Source organism: Pygocentrus nattereri, chromosome 9, assembly GCF_015220715.1.
Source record: "Pygocentrus nattereri isolate fPygNat1 chromosome 9, fPygNat1.pri, whole genome shotgun sequence".
In the NCBI taxonomy this organism is placed as follows: domain Eukaryota; kingdom Metazoa; phylum Chordata; class Actinopteri; order Characiformes; family Serrasalmidae; genus Pygocentrus; species Pygocentrus nattereri.
In genome coordinates, this window is record NC_051219.1 from 21,237,000 (window position 1) to 21,261,993 (window position 24,994).

Sequence of the window (24,994 nt, forward strand, 5' to 3'; positions counted from 1 at the left end):
GGCTGTTAAAGTTGTTTAATGCTAAAACAACACCTATTGGTTAATTGGCAAAAGGTCAGTAACATGAGTGGGTTTAAAAAGAGCATCCCAGAGAAGCTGAGGCTTTCAAAAGTAAAGATGGGGAGGACCACTCTGTGAAAGACTGCACAATCAAATAATGCAACAATGCAAGGATAACTTTTCTCAATATAATTTAGCAAAGATCTTTTGGTTTTCATCATCTGTGGTACATAATATCATTAACAGATACAGAGAATCTGGAGAATTATCTGGAGAATGCCAAAAAACAGTATTTGCTGGCTGTGATCTTTGGGCCCTCAGGCAGCACTGCATTAAAAACAGACATGATTTAGTGGAAATCACTGCATGGGCTCAGAAACACTTCTGAAAACCACTGACTATGAAAACAGTTCATCACTGTATCCTTGTTAATGCTTGTTAACATTCTAAAATGCACAGAAGAAACCATATATAAAAAAGATCCTGGAATGCTGCAACCTTCTCTGCGCCTGAGCTCAATTAAATTGGACTGAGGTGAATTGGAAAAGTGTCCTGTGGTCCACTGAATCAACATTTCAAATTCTTTTTGGAAATCATGGACACTGTGTCCTCTGGTCTAAAGACCACTCAGCTTGTAATCAGTGCATAGTTCAAAAGCCAGTATTAATGATGGTACAGTGGACCATTAGTGCATATGGCATGGGCGACATGCACATATGTGAAGACACCATTAATGCTGAATGATATACATATTTTGGAAATACATGCTGCCATCCAGATGACGTCTTTTTCAGGGAAGACCTTCCTTATTTCAGCAAGACAATGACAAACCACATTCTGCATGTATTATGACAGCATTGCTCTGTATAAAAAGAGTCTGGCTGTTCATGACTGTACAGAGTTAAATTGGACAAGCTATTAGAGAATGCCTATGTTGACAAATCACTCAACTCTGGTGATGATTGGCCAATGCTTAGCCTTCCAAAAATCTTCCAAGAATGCTTATTGGCCATTGGTAGCCATATCTGTCAAATAATTGAGTGAGGTTTTAAGTAGATATGCAGTTTAACAGTATTTCTTTAACTCATAGAAAGAAATAATGACATTGCAATTCATTTGCACTAGATTAAGTATTGCAGGGGGCTATGAAAACCAATTTAAATGAAAATCATACTTCCTCAGATAGTGGTTATGTACCCTTTTCCAAGTTTTTTTTCACAATCAGATGAAAACAGATTTATAGCCCCTTATGTCAGAAAAAGCCATCTGAACAGACTGAATGACATTTTGAGACCATTCTGTGCATTAAAGTCAAGATGTTTTATTATTATCCTGCCCCTCCACAGATTATTTGAGACAATTTGCTTAAAGTTCACCAAGTAGCTCATTTTTAAAACTTTCAAAAAACCTCTTACAATTGCAGAAAAGAAATATAAAAGACTTTTAAATACTTAAAAGTCTTTGCAATTTTTTTTTGTTGTTGGTACATTATTAGAGGGTGCCTTTATTGTAACATCATTATATTTTTGTGATAATTGGCCAATGTTAAGCCCCAAATGACTGATAAATCCTTATATCCCATATTTATCCAATGATGACTTATCCTTAATATGTCTTTTATTAAGTAGCCCAATTATGCAGCATGCAAAGTTTCAGGTCAATCAAAAAAGCTGTTGCTGAGAAAGATTTTGGATATTATAGTGCCCCCTCTAAATAAATTGTGTCAAACATGGTGGGCTAAGCAAACCTGCTCTGTAGTAATTTTTTTGAATAAAGCTCTGCCCAAAAGAGAAATTTTATGGGCAGCCATATTATTAACAAATACTGTTTTAGTAGTCTTCACCTAAAGTGAAGAAACATTGCAAATATTTTGAAGTCTGTGGTTTTTCAAACAGTTTGGACAGTTTAACTAGCCACAGACTAATAAAAAAAAAAGTTGAAATATACTTCAGCTCAATTATCTCAACATTTTTGGGCAGAGATTAACTCAAACTTCTCTGCCATAATGCAAGGAATAAGACAAAAAAAAAATATTAAGATTCTGGCAAAACCGTCCAAAGCATGAAAACTTGGTCTGTAGTGCCACAGGCCAAATGGGGTCATTTTACTTGCGTAGTGAAGAAGTTTTCAGGCAGACCCTCCAAGATTGGTCCCTGGATGGTTTATGGTGTTTTCTCCAAAATTAGTTTTAGGGCAGAAAAAGAAGAAGATGAAAGGGCTGAGCAAAACAATAGGGTTCAATCCACCTAAAGGTGCTTGGATCCCTAAAAATTCCTAACAATAAAATAGGGTTCCAGCACCTATGGTGTCTGGACCCCCGAAAATCCCAGCGAAAAGCAAAAGCATGCCGCCAAAAACTGCCTCCTCTTTGAGAAGACCACATGGGTAATGGCCCCCAGGTAATCTGAATTTGAGACCCTATCTCTACATGTTTAAAACATGCGGGAGGTGAGAATCTAATTGATCTGTTCATGATGGCTTAATCAGACTGATCGTAATGTTGAATTTAGTAATAATAACAGATGTTTTATATTCAGTTGTATTTAGGTGCCAATTCTGGTGATTTGGACATCAATGTCTTGATGTGTCCACATCTTGGTCTTGACTACAACACTATGGTGTGGCATAGTGCCTGCAGGCATTGATACTCTTTTTAAACTCTTTAAAAATATCTACCTTAGGAGTTGAATTACTTATTTTTCATAAAGCTAAATGCAAACGTTCAATGCAAGTGTCACGATTGGCTCCTCCCACTCCATGTGCTTTTTGTTTTGGTCTTCCATGTGTGTTTTGGTTCATGCCCCTTGTTTTGTGACTCCGCCCCTGATTGTTTTCACCTGTCCCTCGTCTTCCCGGTGTAGTATTTAAGCCCTGTGTTTGCCCTTTGTTTTCGCTGGTCTTTGTTTGATGCATGTTGGCAGAACTGTTGTTTGAATCTTTGTTTGGTGATTAGGATTTGTTTGTGTTTCTCGTCATGTCCAACTCTTGTACGATCTGTGTTTGCTCTATGACCATGGACTGTCTCGACCCTGATTTTGGATTTGCCCATAATAAATCTTGCTTATCTCAGCATGTGCATTTTCCTCCTTGCTCCCCATTACAGCAAGCAATTTCTCAAATTACTCAATTTGGAAAAAATGGTTTGTAGAAAATTATGTTTCTCCAGACAGTTTCTCACATTATTAATAAGGAGATTCCTTTAATCTTGCACTTTATTTTTATTATGTGGGTTCATCAGTGAATTTGGTGGATTTCACAGTGAATGTGATGAATTACACATGTATGCAATGGGAAATATATGTCCTGTTGGTTTCTGTCCAGTCTCTAAAATGACTGAAATGAGTCACATTATAGTGCAGCAATACCAAATTCACACACAGTATGCACAAACATCACATTAATTATTTACAAGTTAATGAATAAACAACAAATAAATAAATAATTAAACAGAGCAAAAGGCAAAACAGGCAAAAGAGCTACCAACATATAAATTAACAGAGAAAGATGATTATTGTGATACGGTCTACTACAACACAGGAAAGTGTCCAGCAGAGAGCACTGTGGGTTCATATCCAGCCCCCATAATGCAGCTTATTTGGTAGGTAGACACGGGTAAGGAAATGAGGAGCTATAGATGCAAGGCACTGGATCTCAGCTTTCTGCTTACATTTCAGCATGATATCCATCTTACAGATACAGACACACGCACACAGACAAATGGCCATACACATCAATATAAAGGACCTACAGACTAAATACCTCCCTAGTTATTGTGTCTTTCAAGATCCACAGAGAAACTAAGCACAACATTTTAATAGGCTGCATCAGATATTCAGCATTTCAATAAATGTTGTTTAAGGAGGCATTTATGGCAACTGGAAAAGGGATCAATTAAGCATCACACACTTAATCTTTTAAATATAAAAGCCACTAAATCTTGACGAGTAAAAGATTTTTAATTTAAAATTTGTTTGGATGTAATACTGGATCAGAGTCTCTCCCTGTATTTACCTCTCTCTCCCACGTAGGCTGGCAAGAGATGTAAGGTCTTTTTCTCAGACCTATCAGCTTGCTCTCATCGTTCTTTGTTAATGGAATCAGAGCATCCTGTGGCACCTCAAGTCTGGATCACACAAACACACTGTGTGTCAATATACGAGGAGGAACAGAGAGGCTAGGGTTTGACGGTGTTCATGAAACAAACTGATTAAGTTCAGGACTGCATCAATCAATGCTGATGATATGGAATTTTTATGTAGGCTATACTTCAACCAATACTTTAACCAATACCGATGTCTGAACTTTTAAAAACTTTTTAAAAATGAAAAATATCTAAGCAATTCTGTCGATACCTGATATGGTTTATCATAATCTGTACTAAAATGGTTGATGAACTGATTAAAATCATGTGCTAGATGTAAATAAACCTTGTACACCAAGCAGTTTAAGCTTATGTCGTGCATAAACTCAACAGGATTAGATAGCAAAAAAAAGAATTTGGGAATCGTCCAAAATTGCATTTAATAATGAACATTCCTACATTCTACAAATAACTTTGTCTCAACGACAATTTTTTTTCTTGCAAGAACGTTTTCCAGACTCGAGACATCTTATTTGTATGTATTTTAGGTTATAACCACACTTACGTCTGTTTATTCAGGTTTCTAAATTACTTTAAAGAGGTCATGATTTCATTCTCACCATATAATGATCAAACCCACAATGAGAGCTGTGTTTAGAGAGGGAAGGAAAAAACAACAGCAACAAAAACCCAAACAAAACCCAACAAGCAGCAATCCTGTGAAGATAGCCTTCTTTTCTAGCCACAGAGTGAAGAAATGAAGTGGCTTTTCCAAACCTTTCAATGTCTGAAGGCAACAGGCCCATCCATAGGATACAGGGGATGGTCAGACTAGGGGCCTCAAAGGCCATTGACTGGGAACATAAAGCAGCAACTTTTAGGCTACACAAATACTGGAGGATCACTACGCACAAACTGAGCTGTAGAAAAGCCAAACAAGGAAGTTTTCTGTGCACAGTTTATAATTTGCAAGTGTAAGGCTGGGTACTAAAAACAATCAGCTTGATATTTTCATGTTAAAATTCAGGTTTATTGATTATATCAAAATAAATGCAGCATAATCCCTTGCCAGTTAAAACATGATAGATCATGAAATTCCCAAATTGCAGAGTCCCGAACTTACCACTGATCCATACTTATAGATGCACATGATCTCAATGCCTGAGAGGAAAAAAAAGGGAAAAGAGAGACTGATTCTGCAATCACCACCATCGTACTCTACTACAGGGGTTATGAATTCAGTTTCATTTATTGACTTACTTTTCATTTAAATACCATGCTTTGCAGGGAAAAGAAATTTTGAAAAGCAATAGGTAATTTATAAAAATCAAATAAACAGGAGAAGTATTCCGATTTTTCAGTGCTCCATTTGTGTAGAGCGATTTCTATCTGATATAGAGAGTAAAAATGCCTTAGCCTTAACAATGACCAAATATAAAGAAAAATTATTTTACATTAAAGTAGTAGTAGGGCAGTAGTAGGGGTTCGGTGCCTTGTGGATCGGGCGGTGTCCGAAGGCGTGGGCCTTGGCGTTCTGATCCTCGGTTGCTGAAACTGGCTTTTGGAACTTGGAACGTTACCTCACTGGCGGGGAAGGAGCCTGAGTTGGTGCGCGAGGTTGAGAGATACCGGCTAGATATAGTCGGGCTCACCTCAACACACAGCTTGGGCTCTGGGTCCAATCTCCTTGAGAGGGGCTGGACTTATTCTTTTCTGGAGTTGCCCATGGTGAGAGGCGGGCGGGCAGGTGTGGGCTCTCTCATAGCCCCTCGACTCGGCGCCTGTATGTTGGGGTTTTCCCCGGTGGACGAGAGGGTAGCTTCCCTAAGCCTTCGGGTTGGGGAACAGGTCCTGACTGTTGTCTGTGCTTATGCACCGAACAGCAGTTCAGAGTGCCCAGCCTTCCTAGAGTCCTTGGGAGGGGTGCTTGAAAGTGCTCCTCCTGGAGACTCAATTGTCCTACTGGGGGACTTCAACACTCACATGGGCAACGACAGTATGCGCAAACCATGTTTGTCCATAACGAACACCATGTTTGAACACAAGGATGTCCATAAGTGCACTTGGCACCAGGACCCCTAGGCGCAGTTCAATGATTGACTTTGTAGTCGTGTTATCGGACTTGCGGCCATGTATATTGGACACTCGGGTAAAGAGAGGAGCTGAGCTGTCAACTGATCACCACCTGGTGGTGAGTTGGATGATGGGGAAGATGTCGGTCAGACCAGGCAAACCCAAACGTATAGTGAGGGTTTGCTGGGAACGTCTGGCAGAAGAACCTGTCAGATTGATCTTACTCACACCTCCGTCAGAACTTTGACCAGATATCGGGGGAGGGGGACATTGACTCAGAATGGGCCATGTTCCGCTCCTCCATTGTTGAAGCGGCTGACTGTAGCTGTGGTCGCAAGGTAGTTGGTGCCTGTCGGGGCGGTAATCCTCGAACCCGGTGGTGGACACCCCAGGTGAGAGATGCCGTCAAGCTGAAGAAGGAGTCCTACCGGGCATGGTTGGCCTGTGGGACACCAGAAGCAGCTGGCAGGTATCGACAGGCCAAGCGATCTGCGGCTTCAGTCGTTGCCAAGGCAAAAACCCGGGTGTGGGAAGAGTTCGGTGAGGCCTTGGAAAGTGACTAAGTCAGCTCCGAAAAGATTCTGGCAAACCGTCAGGCGCTTCAGAAGGGGAAAGCAGTGTGCCACTAGCACTGTATATAGTAGAGATGGTGTGCTGCTGACTTCGACTGAAGACGTCATTGGGTGGTGGAAGGAATACTTTGAGGACCACCAACACGTTCTCTAGTGAGGAGGCAGAGTCGCTAAGGTAGTTAAAAGCTCCTTGGCGGCAGGGCTCCAGAGATCCGTCCCGAGTTCCTCAAGGCTCTGGATGTTGTGGGGCTGTCTTGGCTGACACGCCTTTTCAACATTGCGTGGACATCGGGGGTGGTGCCACTGGATTGGCAGACTGGGGTGGTGGTGCCTCTTTTTAAAAAGGGGGACCGGAGGGTGTGTTCCAACTACAGGGGAATCACTCTCCTCACTCTCCACACTCTCCTGTGAACTTCAGCTTTCACTGGATCGGTTTGCAGCCGAGTGTGAATCGGCCGGGATGAGGATCAGTACCTCCAAATCCGAGGCCATGGTTCTCACGCGGGAAAGGGTGGAGAGCCCTCTCTGGGTCAGGGATGAGCTCTTGCCTCAAGTGGAGGAGTTTAAGTATCTCGGGGTCTTGTTCATGAGTGATGGTACAAGGGAGCGGGAGATTGACAGGCGGATTGGTGCTGGGTCAGCAGTGAGTCAGACCGCTTTTTACCGTTCTGTTATGGTAAAGAAAGAGCTGAGCCATAAGGCAAGGCTCTCGATTTACTGGTCGATCTACATTCCCACCCTCACCTACGGTCATGAGCTTTGGGTAATGACCGAAAGAACGAGATCGCGAATACAAGCGGCCGAAATGAGTTTCCTCCGCAGAGTGTCTGGACTCTCCCTTAGAGATAGGGTGAGAAGTTCGGTCATCCGGGAGGGACTCAAAGTAGAGCCGCTGCTTCTCCACTTCGAGAGGAGCCAGTTGAGGTGGTTCGGGCATCTTGTTAGGATGCCTCCTGGACGCCTCCCTTGGGAGGTGTCACAGGCAAGTCCACCCGGGAGGAGACCCCGGGGAAGACCCAGGACACGCTGGCGTGACTATATCGCTCAGCTGGCCTGGGAGCGCCTCGGAATCCCCCTCAGGGAGCTAGTTGAAGTGGCTGGGGAAAGGGAGGTCTGGGCCTCATTACTTAGGGTGCTGCCGCCGCAACCCGAACTCCGGAGAAGCGGAAGATGATGGATGGATGGATATTTTACATTTCAGGCATGGCATTTTTATGACATTTTTGTAGTGTTATAGTTTGCTCTCCAGAGACACACCAGTGATATATGATGATGAAAATTTTACCAACAATTACCAAACAATTTATTGTTTTTTCAGTCTCTGCTCCACCAAGATTCAACCTTGGGTGCTCTCAACGAAAAAATGGCAAAACTTTGTAAGGTTGTGCCATCAGGACATCCAATATGAGCAACCCCTTATTTAAATCTACACTATGTTACTATATGCCACCCACACACACACCCCTTTGCAGCTTTAACAGTTTACAATCTTCTAGAAAGGCTTTCCTACAAAGCTTCATAGTGTGTTTGTGGGAATTTGTACCTAATCAGTCAGAAGAGCATTTGTGAGGTCAGGTTCTGATGTTTGATGAGAAGTCCTGGCTTACAATCAATGTTACAATTCATCCCAAAGTTTTTCACTTAGCCTGAGGTCAGTTCCTCCAGTTCAAATGCTTTCACAGTTTCAGGGTGTCTATGTCTTTTATCATTTTTGACTGAAGTATTATGCAATAGTTGTATAAACAAATATGTTTAAACATACCATGTGGGTCTGCATCCACCAAGGCAAAGACTGGAATATGCAGGGTCTCCCACAGTTTCCTCACCATTAGTCTGCTGTTGACGTCTGGTACACCTTTACCCTAACAAAAACAGGTCAACAGTCTGTCTTCGACATCCCTCCTTCTCTACTAAAATCACTAAAATCTCTCTCTCTCTCTCTCTCTCACCACAAACACACACACAAATATGCACACTTTATCCAAAATCCAGCAATTAATGCACCAGACATACTTACAGTTATGATGATACATGGATGCAACCGAGTGCAAAACTCATCATCCAAGAGCCTCTGAAAAGTTGCATCTTTTTCAACAACTAGAACAAATTTTGCAGATGACACAATATCTTAATGCTTAAGGATAAAAACACCTACAAATATGAAGGAGGTACCAACGTGTAATGTCTGGGCCAACAATTAGTAATTTTTTTTTATGATGATCACATCATAATGCATATATGAAGTGTAAGAATGTAAAGTGGAACATTTGTTGGATGAATAAATTATTAATTTATTAACATAGCTATACAATAGTGCCAAAAGTATTCGCTCATCTGCCGTCACACGCATATGAACTTGAGTGACATCCCATTCTTAATCCATAGGGTTTAATATGATGTCGGAAGGCTTTCCATAAGGTTTAGGAGTGTGTTTATGGGAATTTTTGAAGCGCATATGTGAGGTCTGATGTTGGACGAGAAGGCCTGGCTCGCAATCTCCACTCTAATTCATCCCAAAGGTGTTCTACCGGGTTCAGCTCAGGACTCTGTGCAGGCCAGTCAAGTTGTTCCACACCAAACTGGCTCATCCATGTCTTTATGGACCTTGCTTTGTGCACTGGTGCGCAGTCATGTTGGAACAGGAAGGATCCATCCCCAAACTGTTCCTACAAAGTTGGGAGCATGAAATTGTCCAAAATCTCTTGATATGCTAAAGCATTAAGAGTTACTTTCACTAGAACTAAGGGCCTGAGCTCAAATCCTGAAAAACAACCCCACACCATAATCCCCCCCTCCACCAAACTTTACACTTGGCACAATGCAGTCAAACAAGTACCGTTCTCCTAGCAGCCGCCAAACCCAGAATCGTCCATCAGACTGCCAGACGGAGAAGCGTGATTTGTCACTCCAGAGAACACGTCTCCACTGCTCTAGAGTCCAGTGATGGCGCTTTACACCACTGCATTCAACGCTTTGCATTGAGCTTGGTGATGTAAGGCTTAGATGCAGCTGCTTGGCCATGGAAACCCATTGCATGAAGCTCTCTACGCAACCTCTGCGCACTATGCGCCTCAGCATCTGCTGATCCGCTCTGTCGTTTCACGTGGCCTACCACTTTGTGCCTGAGTTGCTGTCATTCCCCATCACTTCCACTTTGTTATAATACCACTGACAGCTGATTTTGGAATATTTAGTAGCGAAAAAATTTCACAACTGGACTTGTTGCACAGGTGGCATCCTATCACTGTAACACGCTGGAATTCACTGAGCTCCTGAGAGTGACCCATTCTTTCACAAATGTTTGTAGAAGCAGTCTGCATGCCTAGATGCTTGATTTTTTCCACCTGTGGCCATGGAAATAATTGGAAGACCTGACTTCAGTGATGTAGATGGGTGAGTAAATACTTTTGGCAATATAGTGTATCTCACATATGACAATTACTGTCAAATTTGACATTATTTATGCACACTTTTTACCTTTAGCAGACAATCTTATCCAGATGATAGGAAACTGTAATCTTAGAAGACATGCCCAAAGACTATGGGAATAGTATTATAGCTGTGGTCTACATAGGCGATTGAACTCCCGTCTCCCTTGTGTGGTGTTACCCACTACGCGTTAAATTTGAGTGAGCTGAACAGAAAGAAAATGCTCGCCACTGACTACACATCCATCTGCAAGACAAAACTAAATAGCTAACTTGTCTGTTGTAATTATGAGCTGTAATTCCAAATTAGATCAGTAATAAGTCGTTTTCCATTTATGGACAAATAATACAATATAATGGGCACCCCTAATCAAACACATGCACACAAACATCCACATCAATGTAAAACAATGTTTATAACTCTTTAAGTGAAATGAAAAGGATACTTGTAATCCCACTGACATTAGAGGACACAGGGACTGTCTATGGACAAAAGTATTATTCAATCCTTAGAAATTCAGGCTGGTTTTAAATACAAAACAAAGTCAACTGGTTTCACATACTCAACATAAAATCAGTAAAAACTAATATTATAAGCAACTTATCTGTGGACTGAACCTGAAGACTATGACATAAACAGACATAAATAGACTGTGATGAGAGATGAAAAAAAGAAAGGATGATGTTTTGGCTGACTGCATGTTATTCTCATAAGAATGAGAACATATGGGCCACAACATAAAAGATGTTGGGCTGAATATGGCTGGGAACAAAGGAGAAAAACAATTCTGTTGGCTAATGATAGTACTTCATTAGCTAGTTTGTGTTACCAATCGTAATCTAAAAATTAACAGAGCATGGATTGGTAGGTTTTAGAGTGTACCCTTGTTAGTGTATGTTTCAGTGGTGGATGAAGTACACAAATTGTGTCCTTGAGTTAAAGTAGAGATATCCAAGGTGAAATATTACTCCAGTAAAAGTAGAAGTCCTCCCTTTAGACTTCCAATTGAGTAAAAGTACAAAAGTATTTGCCTTCAAATGTACTTAAGTATCAAGTACTAAAAGACTAATTGTGATTTTAATGTCCTATTACCATTTTTGTAACAAGACTCCTGCTTCATTAACACATTTTAGGTGAAAATACTCTAGTGTCACCCTTGTTATATGCCAGTCTTTTAATAGAATGTCATTAATTAGTCTGTCACTCATGTCTATTAAAACCATCATAAGCACAAAACACTGAAGGCAAACAATTTCCATTTGGTAGATCTGAGTGGCCCTGAAATATCTTTTTGCAAACAAGCAAAGTTTCAGTTTAATATTTATTTGCAACTTAGTTACAAGTTTAATAAAAACTTGCTTTAAACTCAGGTTCATAAAAAGAGTTTTCCTTTACTATATTGCATCTGCAGGTCTCTGTTCATAAACAAACTAGAAAAAAAATTTACTACAAAATTAAAGTGTTTGTATAAATTCTGAAAAAAAGACACGTCAGTCACAACTGCATATGTCTACATATTTCTATATTGTGGCCTATTTACACAAATTTAGGTTAGAGTCAAGAGTTTCTTCCATCAGTTATGTAGGTATATCCAACAGGTCAAAACAAGCTCAAAACAAAGTGTGTGCTGTACCCTGATTGGTGTGCTTGCTTCACGTTTCTTTTGTTTTGGCTATGTTCTTTCATTTTTTGATGTTATGCTTTTATACACACATAAGTCAAATGGAACAATAGACTTCACATAATGTAGTGGAGTAAAAAGTAACATATTTGACTTTGAAATGTAGCGGAGTGAAAGTAAAAAGTCACCTAAAATGGAAATACTTCAGTAAAGTACAGATACACAAAAAAGTACTTAAGTACAGTAACAAATTACATTTACATAGTTACTGTCCACCACCGATATGTTTGTTGTTTGTAGCTGTCCCTGGACATGAATCCTCATTACAAGATCATGTTTGACACTTCAAGACTAACTGTATACAAGTACTCTGTGTATAATTTGATGATGGTTCTGACTTACTGTAGAACTGGAAGAACACTCCACTCTTGTGCCATCCGCCTCCAAGTAACACAGGTCACCAGAGATAAATCCTTTAGAAGTGGCAAGCTGCAAAAGGATACACACTCACAAATATCAAACTCCTCCACATTCAAAAATGACTAACTGCAAAAAAATTACAAGATTATTAGCATTCCTTGCGGTTTAATCATGAGAAGTGTTCTTTGAATGTGATAAACTGTTGTCTGAATATGCAGGTGTTTCCAAAGGAATTCTAGATTAAAAGAATAGCTTATTACAAGGAAGATTAAAATATACATCAGTGGTTCTCAGTCCATCCTGGAGACTTAGGCACTTTGATCTGTGTTCCAGTTACGCCTAATAAAACGGAAATACAAAACATGATCTGAATCAGGTGTGTTATAATAGAAAACAAATATAGTCCCTGGAACTGAGAAACACTCCTACACACCACCATGAATACAAAAGTGTGCTGTCAACATCAAATATATTATATACTATATTACGTTTAAATAAAAACAAAATGCAATGATGTGCAAATCATTTAAACCCTATATTTCGTTGAAAACAGTACAAAGACAATTTTGTTGTTTTTTGAAAAATTTAGCCCATTTTGACCGCTGGCATAGGCTAGGGAGATAGGCTTACAGGATGGATGGATGAATTTGATGCCAACAACATATTCCAAAAAAGTTGCAATAGGGAACAAAATGCTGGTAAAGTTGTGCAATGCTTTTAAAAAAAAAAAAAAAAAAAAAAAACACCTGGTAGTTAACTAGCAACAGGTCAGTAACATGACTGGGTATAAAAAAGCATCCCAGAGAGGCTGAGTCTTTCAGAAGTAAAGATGAGGAGTTCACCACTCTGTGAATGACTGCATGAGCAAATACTGCAACAATTCAAGAACATTTCTCAACATAAAATGGTGAAGAATTTTTGTTGTTTATCATCTACATAATAGCATTAAAACAGTTTGTCTCTGCATCCACAAATGCAAGTTAAACTCTAAAACGCGAAGAACAAACTGTACATAAACAGGATCCAGAAACACCACCACCTTTTCTGGGCCATAGCTCATTTAAAATGGACTAAGGTGAATTGAAAAAGCATCCTGTGGTCCGACAAATCAACATTTCAAATTCTTTTGGAAATCATGGACACTGTGTCCTCCTGGCTAAAGACCACTCAGCTTGTTATTAATGCACAGTTCAAAAGCCAGTATTCATGATGGTACAGTGGAGCATTAGTGCATAAGGCATGGATGACGAGCTCATCGGTGAAGGCACCATTAATGCCGAACGATATATACATATTTTGGTAACATATGCTGCATCTAGATTATGTCTTTTACAGCGAAGTATTTGCTTATTTCAGCAAGACAATGCCAAACCACATTCTGCATGTATTATAACAGCAAGTTTCTATATTAAAATAGTCCAGACGCTAAACTGGCCTGTCTGCGGTCCAGACCGCACCCACTGAAAACATTTTGTGCATTACGAAATAAAAAATATGACAAAGGAAACCCTGAATTGTTGAACAACTGAAATCTTATAGCAAACAAGAAAGAGAAAAATTTCACTTTCAAAGTGAATTTCTCAGTTCCCAAACACTTACAGCGTGTTAAAAGAAGAGTTAAAAGAAGAAACACAGTGGTAAATATAGCCCCGTCCCAACTTTTTTGGAATGTGTTGTTGGCACCAAATTCAAAATGGGTATATATTTTTCAAAAAAACAATAAGATTTCCCAGTTTCAACATTTTATATGGTGTCTTTATAGTATTTTCCTTGACATGATTTGCAGATCATTGCATTCTATTTTAATTTACATTCTGCACAGCGTCCCAACTCTTTGGAATGGATTGTTATGTCATATATTTCTAATTGTTGAACGTTTCAACATTTTTCTGGTGCACAAACAATTGGCAAAGTACTGTTCAGGCTCAGTTGTTATAGATTGTTTGAAGAAAAAGTTGTATCTGTATCCCTGAAATATATTTTTATTGTAAGTGTAAACTTGGATTGCGTAATGAACAAACTAAACAACCATTTGGATTTTATGACATTTTATCCATATTTTCCAAATCCAAACAAAGTATTTATAATGTCTGGGTGTGTGTTTAATTAATTAAATTATACTAGCACATGTACCACATGTAAGCTCCTCCGAGGAACTCTGAGCATGCATGAAATATCATCCACAATTAAATCCAGATTCCTCTGTGTCACAAACAGCTGAGGGTCATTATAGTACATATCCCTGTTGGAAAGAAGGCAATAATATTCCAGTGCACATATGAATTTGACAAATAACTCCATAAAAAAAATCAAAGCTTCCACCTCCTCTTATAATTTATGATTTATGGGCCTGTTTGTTTGATTTAGTAAAGAAAATAACCACATCTAAATGTTTCTGAGTAGCCTGAAATATTTTGCAACAGCTGATAGCTGAAAAAACCTTACAACTCAAAGATCAACAATCATAACTGCACACTGCCAGTTAACAAGAACAAATTATCTACATCATGTTATTATTCTGAATTCACATTTTAAATACATACCTTTTGGTTGCATATGAATCAGTTTGGACTAGTTTGTAAATCATTTCCAGGACCTTTAAAAACAGTGCTGTAAGCAGAAAAATACCTAAGTTTAACAGTTGAAGACAGCAAACACTTCCTAAAGCAGCATATTTACCTGCTCTGCATTTTTATATCTTGTGGTGGGAAATATCATGATGTTTATTGCTTAAATTTTCATGAAATGTCACAATATTGTTTTCCTACATCTGATAAGTTGAAAAAGACAACAAAAGAAACCTATAGTGTCGGATTAAAATAAAAAGACTATCAAAACTATGATTGCTAGTTATTTTTATTCAGTGTTTCACAGACTTTGCTGCTCTAAATCTGCAATTGACTGTGATAATGATAAATACTGTCACTTTGCCCAGCTCTGCTTGTTTAGAGGTTTCTTAACTCAGTCACTTTCTCAGCAAATAAAAATGGTCTGTCTTTAATAAATTATGTTATTTGCTTTGGCTGTGTTTTGCAGCACTGTTATGCTGCACACTGAAACACCACCCAATGACTTCAGAAACAAACTAACAAATAAGTAAGAAATGTTTCTGCAGCTTACATTGTACTATTATCACTTTTAGTTACATCCTAACTATGGTTAAGCTTGTTCTTAAGCTCGTTACTGTAAAACGGTAACACATCTTCCAGCATGTATCACAGATCGATATTCTCAATTGTTTTTAGCCTTTACAACTGCCCTTACGTTACACTGTGCATACATACACTGTTTATCTTATCTACAGGTGTTTTATACAGAAGAGCTTGTTGCTTTTCTGGTCATTATTGTACTCTGACAATTGTGCTTTCTCCAGGCATTAAAGATTAATTTGGCAACTGTACTTTAAAAGCAAAATGAATGTTAGGATTTCTTTTTTACTTCTGCATCCAAAAAAATGCATCGGATTGTGGTGCAAAAATAACAATACATATAGTATCCTGAAATTTGTGTAGCGTTACACGTCTACTTTCACGTAAGTAGCCTTTTTCATTAATTTAATTACTATGGTTTCTCAGTTACAGCATTCGTAGTTTTAAAAAAATATCACATCATTAATTCTGTTTTCTCATCAGTGCGAACCAGTCCATGTCTTTATTACGTAAACTTTATCACCAAACTACTGTAATGTTCTGCTCTTTGGATGCTCTAGTGGGTACTTAAACAAGTTAGTAAGCTACTGTAGTAGTACATTTTTATTTAACTTGTTACAACTTACATTTGCCTAAATCAGTTTGTAATATGATTACAATATGCATTTATAATGAATGAACAAAATCGTGTGTATCCACGAAAGTAGTACTTTTCAGAAACCAGAAAAAATTGCTTAAGTTTATAAGTATTTTGGGCCATTTTTTATTAGTTTATTCATCATGATATTTAGTGCAATGTAGAGGGCAGCTGGCATTTTCAATAATGCAAAAAGCTTATGTACATATGTTAAAAGCTTATATATGGTTTTGTTCAAACAGTGACAATATAATGTACGTTGAACATACCAAACACATTTCCTATGAAACCTATTTAGAATATTTTATCTTAAACATGTTTATTAGTTTTACTTCTCTGTGGAGCACTCCTCCTACTGACATAGCCTGCCTACGACCATTGCAGTGCTACCTGATATGAGAGTAGAATCCCACCCTAGTAGCCTTTCTGTGGCTACTCCTACAGAAAGGCTACTAGGGTGCCATTTTTTTCTGTGCCATTTCCACACTTAGAATATGGGCCCATTCCACAGTAAATCTGTTTCATGACAAAGTCTATTATAAAAAAGTGGTATAATACATTCCTTGAATTAAAGTAAATTTTCTCAACTACAAACAAATCTTAAAAAACAAGACATTAAATATTTTCATACATATTGCTCTCACCAAACTTGTGTACAGATGAAGGGCAGTCACTTCGAATAGTTGTAACAGTGGTATCTGAACTCATCAGCAGCCCAACAGACTTGTCAAACCTGAGAATTAAACAAAATGTAGACTAGACAGAAACTGATTGACACTGGTGCAAAAATGTCTCTACTATCTTACCTATTACTTGATATGACCAGCATACATTCACAGTCATGACGCCATACACAATGTACATCATCAAAAGCCATTACCTTACAAGACATTATGGTATTCATTGATACTGACCAGATTTATGCCCTACTTACATCATGCCTGCCATGTCAGCCATTAACGTAACTGCATGCTTCATTACAGTCAATAAATAACCCAAACAGACATCCATTACTTAAATATGTGAAAGCAGACCATCACTTTTCTGGCAATCAGGATCTCAGCCCGCCAACTGAAACATGCTTCAGGCCTTAATAACCTTTTTTTTTGATAACTTAAACACTTCCTTTTCTTTGTTTGCACATTAAACACCTCTTCAAAAGGCCAGATGTGTATGTGCATGTGTACGGGCGTATGCCTCTGAGCATAGAGGAGGGATAATTTGCTCACGAAATGACATGTACATACAGTCGAAAAGTTATTTTAGTTGAAAGGACGAAGAACAGGCTCCTTGTACTCTTTAGTCTATACAATACGCCATACACTATAGCCGATTAATAGATTTCATTTATAAGCTGTTCCAGTCTCTTTACGTTGCCCTATAACTGTTTTACAGACAATAAATCATACCTCGTGTTAGACCAAGAAGAACGAGTGTTCAGTTCCAACACCGGTGCTTCTTTCTTGGCTAAACTGTGGATTATCTTCTGCATAACCTTCTCTATTAGCGTTAAAACGTCTAGCCTGGTCATGTCAAATAAAGGCATTGGTCACAAAAATGAAGGCACAATTATAACTAACAACAAGTCAAACTCCAATGCCAGTGAGACAAAAAATAATTTACTGTCATTACCTAGCGATATCCTCAGTGTAGCTGGTTACGGTTTCCCCAACTGCTCCGAGATTTTGCAACAGCTCAGCTCGTAATTTACCTACCTCGCAGAACTGTTCAGTCATGTCTGTCAGATGAGTCACAGAGTAACAATAAGTCTTAACCAATATAAATGGAAAACCACCCGTTTTCAACTTTCAGTGGGTCCAACGCCGACTATTCTAACCGCTAATAGCTAGCTAGCGTCATATCGATACGCAAATTTCCCGAATGCAACTTTGGCCTAGCTAACGCTACCTGTTAGCAAGCAAACCAAGCTTTATGGGTTGCTGTCGGCTAATTTTAACAGTCGGTCATCCCTCTCTAGTGGCTTGACTGTTTTTATCAATGACCGTGTTTATTTGTTGCCATTTTATCGCTGCAGAAAGTCATTTAGCCTTAATATTAAGGCTAGCAGACTAGCTAATGTTAGTTAGCTCTGAAGATAAGGTCATTTGCGTAGTTAATTTTAATTTGCTCTCCGTTCACCTTAATGTTGTATGTCTTGAAATATCCAAATGTTTTGAAAAGCTTTTCTTAAATTTGTTACACCTAAATGGGCTCTTCGAGTTTTTGCCATGTCCTTAACATCACCAATTGAAGGATAGCTGGATAAATAAAATTGGCAGTTATTGGCAGTTTCGACAAAAAAATGTAGGAAAACATAATAATAATAATAATAATAATAATAATAATAATAATAATAAAATAATAGACAATAATATCCATCCATTTTCTAAGCCGCTTCTCCGTCAGGGTCGTGGTAGACAATAATATAAATAATAATAATAATAATAATTGCACAACTTTTGTCTTATTTCATTAGAGAAGAGTTGGATGAAAAAGTGGATTAATAAATTAAGAAGTTAAGTGATGAGGATTTCTTTTTGTTTTACTGTACTATTTACTGAAGTGTTTGCTAGGTTTATCTCATATTTTCAGTTTAAGATGAAGCTGATAAGCAACAAAGACCATTTTGATTTTGAAGAGCATTGTATACTTATATACTTCATATATAATGTGTAGTTTCCCTGAACCCCTGCAGGTAAATCACTCTGAAGCCACAAAAATTCCAGCCTGCCTGACAACACCACAGGGCAGCAGCAGCAGGATAGGCTTTCATCTCCCCGCCTTCCAGAAAACCTCACACTCTCAGTCACACAAATCTTTCCTGCCCAGACAAATGAAGCCAGCAGAAGAAAGAAGGTATAAAGGCTAGATTTTTTCCTTCAAGTTGTCAGTATATACTTTAGATTTACATTTTTTGAGATTACTTCCAATACATTGGTATTTTCTGTTCCATTGTTCTTGTTGTTTTATTTTCCATTCAAGTTAAGAATCAATTCAGTCAGTTTTGGATAGGTGGTGAGATTACCTAGATTAAGCATTTACCTGTGACAGACCTTGGGGAGTTTCATGCTGAGTATGTTACTGACCGTGTGAAAATAAAATTTGATGTGAGACCTGACCTGAAAGTGCCCCTAATGTGGTTCTTTACTTAACAGTTGGGCATCTTTTTCTTTTTTCTTGATTGACATTGGCAAGCAGCTTCCGTAACACTTGAGCTAATCTCTAAATAATTGTTATATCTCCAAAAGCAATGCCACCCCACACCTGGCTCCAACAGACTAAGTTGAAAGTCCCTCTCCACCCAACCCCCCACCCCCGCCCGCCCCACACATCACACAGACACACTTCTCTCTCTTTATGTTCCCCTGATGTGTTGAATGGCTCAGATGTTGTTGAGTAGGTTGAGAAATCTCAGCTGGTCATGTGCTTGTATCTCATGGACAGTGTTTGCGTGGTATAGGCAGAAGGAGGGAGTGATTTGGTAGTTTGGGAGAGGGGGCACCATTTTGCAGGTGAAGGGGATTAACTGAAGCCAAAGGCCAGTCCGAAACCAAATACAAATCTGTCCGCCTAATCCCCGCAAATACAAAAAAGAACTGCATTAGCTCTCTCTGTCTCTCTCTCTCTCTCTCTCCCTCTGTCTCTCTCTCTCTGTCTCTCTCTCTCTGCCTCTCTCTCTCTCTGTTCTGTCTCATCTAAAGCCAATGTTGCTTTTCCTTTGGCTTCTAATACAACTTAAAAAAGCTGGCCCGTAGAGGAGTGAATGATGGATCAAGGCAGTGTTTGATGATGAGTGTAACTTTCTGCTGCTTTTTATGCTGCTGCTTTTAACCAGACTCTGTAAAATCAGTCAGTAACTCAGTAAATTAGTAAATTAGTCTATTATGAGGTGAAATTATGCATAATGGCCGTGGTAAATTATGCAAGAATGGCCACGGTACTTTTGAAAATTGTTGTTTGCTTGGACATACAGTTCTAGGAAAATCATTTAACTGGTCTTTAAACTACATTTTGTAATTTAAAGAGCTTTCACACTTTTTAAAAAAAAAACATCCATTCATAGGTTCTGTAGGGCACAAAAAAGTGGTTAATCAAAGCCATTTTACTGTAGTCTTTTTCCGTCTTTCCTTGATTCACAGCTGTGGCTCATATGTTCCTGTGGCTGCACTCAATGTCAGCCTTGCACAGGGGGAACATTTGCTTTTACTCAGCTCCACCTGGCCCACCAGTATTTTATCAGCCCACCAGGGTGAATGGGGTGTACATGGCTGAGGCATCCTAAACAATCTAAAAAAAGAATATCTCCCCCATTCCCTTTAATGTCACATTGAATAGACCCCCCCCCTTAAGCATCTACTCTAAACCATCACTGCTTCATTTGAGAGTATTTTTCTTCAGCAATAAAGTTTTTGCTGGATCCTTCACCAGGTCGTTCTGCTGTTTCCTGCCTCAGTGCCTTCAAGAGGGGCCATAGAGCAGACAATATCCAAAATAAAAATTACTCTGACCCCTGCCTTCATTTCTCACATGCAGTGAAGTCAAGTGAAGCAAAAGAAAGTAGAGGAAAAAGGGGGATGAAAGACTACAAAAGAGGAGAGATTATTTAACTTTTTAATATCCTATCTCTGTTCACCCTCTGTCTGAAACACTCTGTTAGAACTGTCTTTAGGTCCCCCGTCGATGAGCCCAGTGTGTGTTGATTGGTCAGTTTGCAGCCTGCAGACAAGACCCTTCACTCCTGAGCAGCTGTCCTGAGCTCTAGAGTCTGATCCTGAAAGTCAGGTAAGCATCTTCCCAACATGGCTGAACAAACTCTTCCTGGCCTCCAGTAGTTGTTATGCATTGTATGAGGGCGTGCCAAGCTTCCTGGTAGGCGGGCAGTATGGATTGTGTGTTATGAGATTGCTTCATCTTGTAAGAAAAAGGGCTAGAATTCCAAATGTGGCATTTCAGGCAGATGACTAACTGCCCCTGGTGTGTACATAAGTTTTTGAAACTTTGTAGACCGTTTACATGCAAAAGAAGTTATATAACACATTAAAAGATAGGAGAAAAGCTTAAAATGCATAATAGGTGTTCTTTAAATCAAATAATCAAATAAAAAAGACCAATCAAATGGATTTACAAGCTTTTAAAGATGTAAAAGGAAGCTAGCATGTTTTTGAAAGGGGTAGTTAATAATAAAAAATATAAATGAAAATGGGCATGTGCATTAGGCTGTTTCACACACAAGAAAATAAAGTACAGATTTGTACTTAAGTGTGTACAAAGGCTTGTCGCTGGGGCTGTACCCTGTTGAGGTACAATACAGTACCTTTCAGTGCAGGTCCTTTTTTGTACCCAATGGTTATTGTAGCAGATAGGGTACAATTACATACCCCAAGAGGCATAAATGTACCTTTAAACTATGGTACAACTGTGTACCCTTTCCCAAAGGTACCAACATGTGCTTTTACAGGTACCACCCCAATGACAAGCCATTTTGGACCCTATAGTGACAAAAGTGTATCAGAAATATACACAGAAATGTTCAAAATGTCTTTCTACACTGTTTATTTACTGTTACTGTTTGTTTATTACAGACAAATGTAGCATACATTCAAAGAGCATTACAAAGAGAATTACATTAACACACGTTTATGTAGGTGAGATCAAATAGTTAAAAAACTGGCCCACCTCCACTGCAGTTTTCAAGAAATATCTTCAGAACTGCTCCATATCATTAAAAAGGTGGCATTAAAACATTGAATCCAAAGCAAGAACAAATAAATAAAAAATGAATAAATAATAACATTAAAAAAAAAAAAAAAAGATACAAAATTGACATTCTTAAAAAACATGCCCCATTCCATTGTAATACTAAAACTAACATTTTCAAGAAACAGCTTCACAACTAAATGTGGCATTATGGCATACAAAAATGTCCAATGTGGATACCATGGCAATTACAAAAATGTGTTGCATACATGAACATGACAGAATTTATGAACATGTACACAAACCTTGAAAATAAAAGATCAACCTCAAAAGGTATTACTAACACATTGCCAATTCTGTGCCTAGTATGACTTCAGACTAAATACTTCACTGTCCACTTGATGGTCCAATTCCTGTCCTGGATTTTATGAAGTTCAGTCTTTGTCAAATATGACACAATATAAATGGAAATGACCATCAAACGAAACTGGAAGCAAGATTTTACCACACAGAACCCATAAAGTATCTATGTTTAGTATGTACTTGACTTTCCAAAAGAGTGGAATCATTTCATTGTGCAGATGGCCTATTACAAAGACATCACCAACAGAATACTTAACGTTATTTACAGACTCATTAGATACACGCTGAAGCACCTTGCGTTGAAACTGCACTTCTCTGAGAGCATCGCTGAGTTTGAGAGCCTTTTGTAGGTCTGCTGGTAGGGATGAAAATGGTGTGCTTAAACTTTTGCTGGGCATCTCTTCAAACTCACCTAGGAGTCCTTTAGAGGAAAACTCCCAGCACTGTTTCATGTGCATGTGCAAGTCTAATGTGTTTTATGAGCTGGGGCCCCGGAACAGGATTACTGGGGCCCCACCCTGGAGCCAGGCCTGGGGGAGAGGCTCGCCAGCGAGCGTCTGGTGGCCAGGCATTCACTCATGGTGCCCGGCCGGGCCCAGCCCGAAGGAGTTACATGAGTTCCCCTCCCATCGACCCACCACCAATGGGAGGGGCAGTAGTAGGGGTTCGGTGCGTTGTGGATCGGGCAGTGTCCGAAGGCGTGGGCCTTGGCGTTCTGATCCTCGGTTGCTGAAACTGGCTTTTGGAACTTGGAACGTTACCTCACTGGCGGGGAAGGAGCCTGAGTTGGTGCGCGAGGTTGAGAGATACCGGCTAGATATAGTTGGGCTCACCTCAACACACAGCTTGGGCTCTGGGTCCAATCTCCTTGAGAGGGGCTGGACTTTATTCTTTTCTGGAGTTGCCCATGGTGAGAGGCAGCGGGCAGGTGTGGGCTTTCTCATAGCCCCTTGACTCGGTGCCTGTATGTTGGGGTATTCTCCGGTGGACGAGAGGGTAGCTTCCCTACGCCTTTGGGTTGGGGAACGGGTCCTGACTGTTGTCTGTGCTTATGCACCGAACAGCAGTTCAGAGTACCCAGCCTTCTTAGAGTCCTTGGGAAGGGTGCTTGAAAGTGCTCCTCCTGGAGACTCTATTGTCCTACTGGGGGACTTCAACGCTCACGTGGGCAACGACAGTGAGACCTGGAGGGGTGTGATTGGGAGGAATGGCCTCTCTGATCTGAACCCGAGTGGTGTTCAGTTTTTGGACTTCTGTGCAAACCACAGTTTGTCCATCACGAACACCATGTTTGAACACAAGAATGTACATAAGTGCAAATGGCACCAGGACACCCTAGGCCGCAGTTCAATGATTGACTTTGTAGTTGTGTCATCAGACTTGCGGCCATGTGTGTTGGACACTCAGGTAAAGAGAGGAGCTGAGCTGTCAACTGATCACCACCTGGTGGTGAGTTGGATCAGGTGGTGGGGGAAGATGCCGGTCAGACCAGGCAAGGCCAAACGTATAGTGAGGGTTTGCTGGGAACATCTAGCAGAAGAACCTGTCAGATTGATCTTCAACTCACACCTCCGTCAGAACTTTGACCAGATATCGGGGGAGGTGGGGGACATTGACTCAGAATGGGCCATGTTTCGTTCCTCCATTGTTGAAGCGGCTGACTGTAGCTGTGGCCGTAAGGTAGTTGGTGCCTGTCGGGGCGGTAATCCTCGAACCCGGTGGTGGACACCCCAGGTGAGAGATGCCGTCAAGCTGAAGGAGTCCTACCGGGCATGGTTGGCCTGTGGGACACCAGAGGCAGCTGGCAGGTATCGACAGGCCAAGCGATCTGCGGCTTCAGTTGTCGCCAAGGCAAAAACCTGTGTATGGGAGGAGTTTGGTGAGGCCTTGGAAAGCGACTTTAAGTCGGCTCCGAAAAGATTCTGGCAAACCGTCAGGTGACACAGAAGGGGAAAACAGTGTGCCACTAGCACTGTATATAGTGGAGATGGTGTGCTGCTGACTTCGACTGAAGACGTCATTGGGCAGTGGAAGGAATACTTTGAGGACCTTCTCAATCCCACCGACACATTCTCCAGTGAGGAGGCTGAGTCTGGGGACATGGGAATAGGCTTGTCCATTACTGAGGCCGAAGTCCCTAAGGTAGTTAAGAAGCTCCTTGGTGGCAGGGCTCCAGGGGTGGATGAGATCCGCCCTGAGTTCCTCAAGGCTCTGGATGTTGTGGGGCTGTCTTGGCTGACACGCCTTTTCAACATTGCGTGGACATCGGGGGCGGTGCCACTGGATTGGCAGACTGGGGTGGTGGTGCCTCTTTTTAAAAAAGGGGACCGGAGGGTGTGTTCCAACTACAAGGGAATCACACTCCTCAGCCTCCCTGGTAAGGTCTATGCCGGGGTACTGGAGAAGAGAGTCCAGCTTATAGTCGAACCTTGGATCCAGGAGGAGCAGTGCGGGTTCCGCCCTGGTCATGGAACACTGGACCAACTGTTCACCCTCTCCAGGATTCTGGAGGGTTCATGGGAGTTTGCCCAACCAGTCCACATGTGCTTTGTGGATCTGGAGAAGGCATTTGACTGTGTTCCCCAGGGTATTCTGTGGGAGGTGCTTCGGGAGTACGGGGTACATGGCTCTTTGCTACGAGTCATTCAGGCCCTGTACAAACAAAGCTGGAGTTTGGTTCGCATAGCCAGCAGTAAGTCAGACTCGTTCCCAGTGAGAGTTGGACTCCGTCAGGGCTGCCCTTTGTCACCGATTCTATTCATAATTTTTATGGATAGAATTTCTAGGCGCAGTCAGGGGATGGAGGGTGTTCGGTTTGGTGACCTCAGAGTCACATCACTGCTGTTTGCAGATGATGTGGTCCTATTGGGGACATCAGGCTGTGAACTTCAGCTTTCGCTGGATCGGTTTGCACCCGAGTGTGAAGCGGCTGGGCTGAGAATCAGTACCTCT

General features: G+C 40.3%; 1 protein-coding gene across 1 annotated transcript; it reads right to left on the bottom strand.

The window, feature by feature from the left end:
• Positions 1 to 3,534: 3,534 nt before the first annotated feature.
• spo11 (SPO11 initiator of meiotic double stranded breaks) lies at positions 3,535 to 17,804 on the bottom strand. Its single transcript, XM_017723546.1, has 13 exons — positions 17,615 to 17,804; positions 17,392 to 17,505; positions 16,627 to 16,715; positions 14,740 to 14,806; positions 14,330 to 14,438; positions 12,179 to 12,265; positions 10,601 to 10,637; positions 8,744 to 8,853; positions 8,489 to 8,588; positions 5,205 to 5,242; positions 4,859 to 4,935; positions 4,012 to 4,123; positions 3,535 to 3,686 (listed from the first exon to the last, which is right to left on the bottom strand). The coding sequence occupies exons 1-13, from the start codon at positions 17,716 to 17,718 to the stop codon at positions 3,567 to 3,569; spliced, it is 1,164 nt and encodes a 387-aa protein (XP_017579035.1). The 5' UTR covers positions 17,719 to 17,804; the 3' UTR covers positions 3,535 to 3,566.
• Positions 17,805 to 24,994: the final 7,190 nt, after the last annotated feature.

What these genes read in the sequence shown, in the direction of transcription:
- spo11 (XM_017723546.1), bottom strand. Translation starts at nt 17,718, where the DNA reads ATGACTGAACAGTTCTGCGAGGTAGGTAAATTACGAGCTGAGCTGTTG. An exon ending in TCTTCTTGGTCTAACACGAG is followed by an intron (nt 16,716 to 17,391) that starts GTATGATTTATT and finishes TTTAATTCTCAG; the next exon opens with GTTTGACAAGTCTGTTGGGC. An exon ending in TTGCCTTCAGACATTGAAAG is followed by an intron (nt 4,124 to 4,858) that starts GTTTGGAAAAGC and finishes TGTGTGATCCAG; the next exon opens with ACTTGAGGTGCCACAGGATG.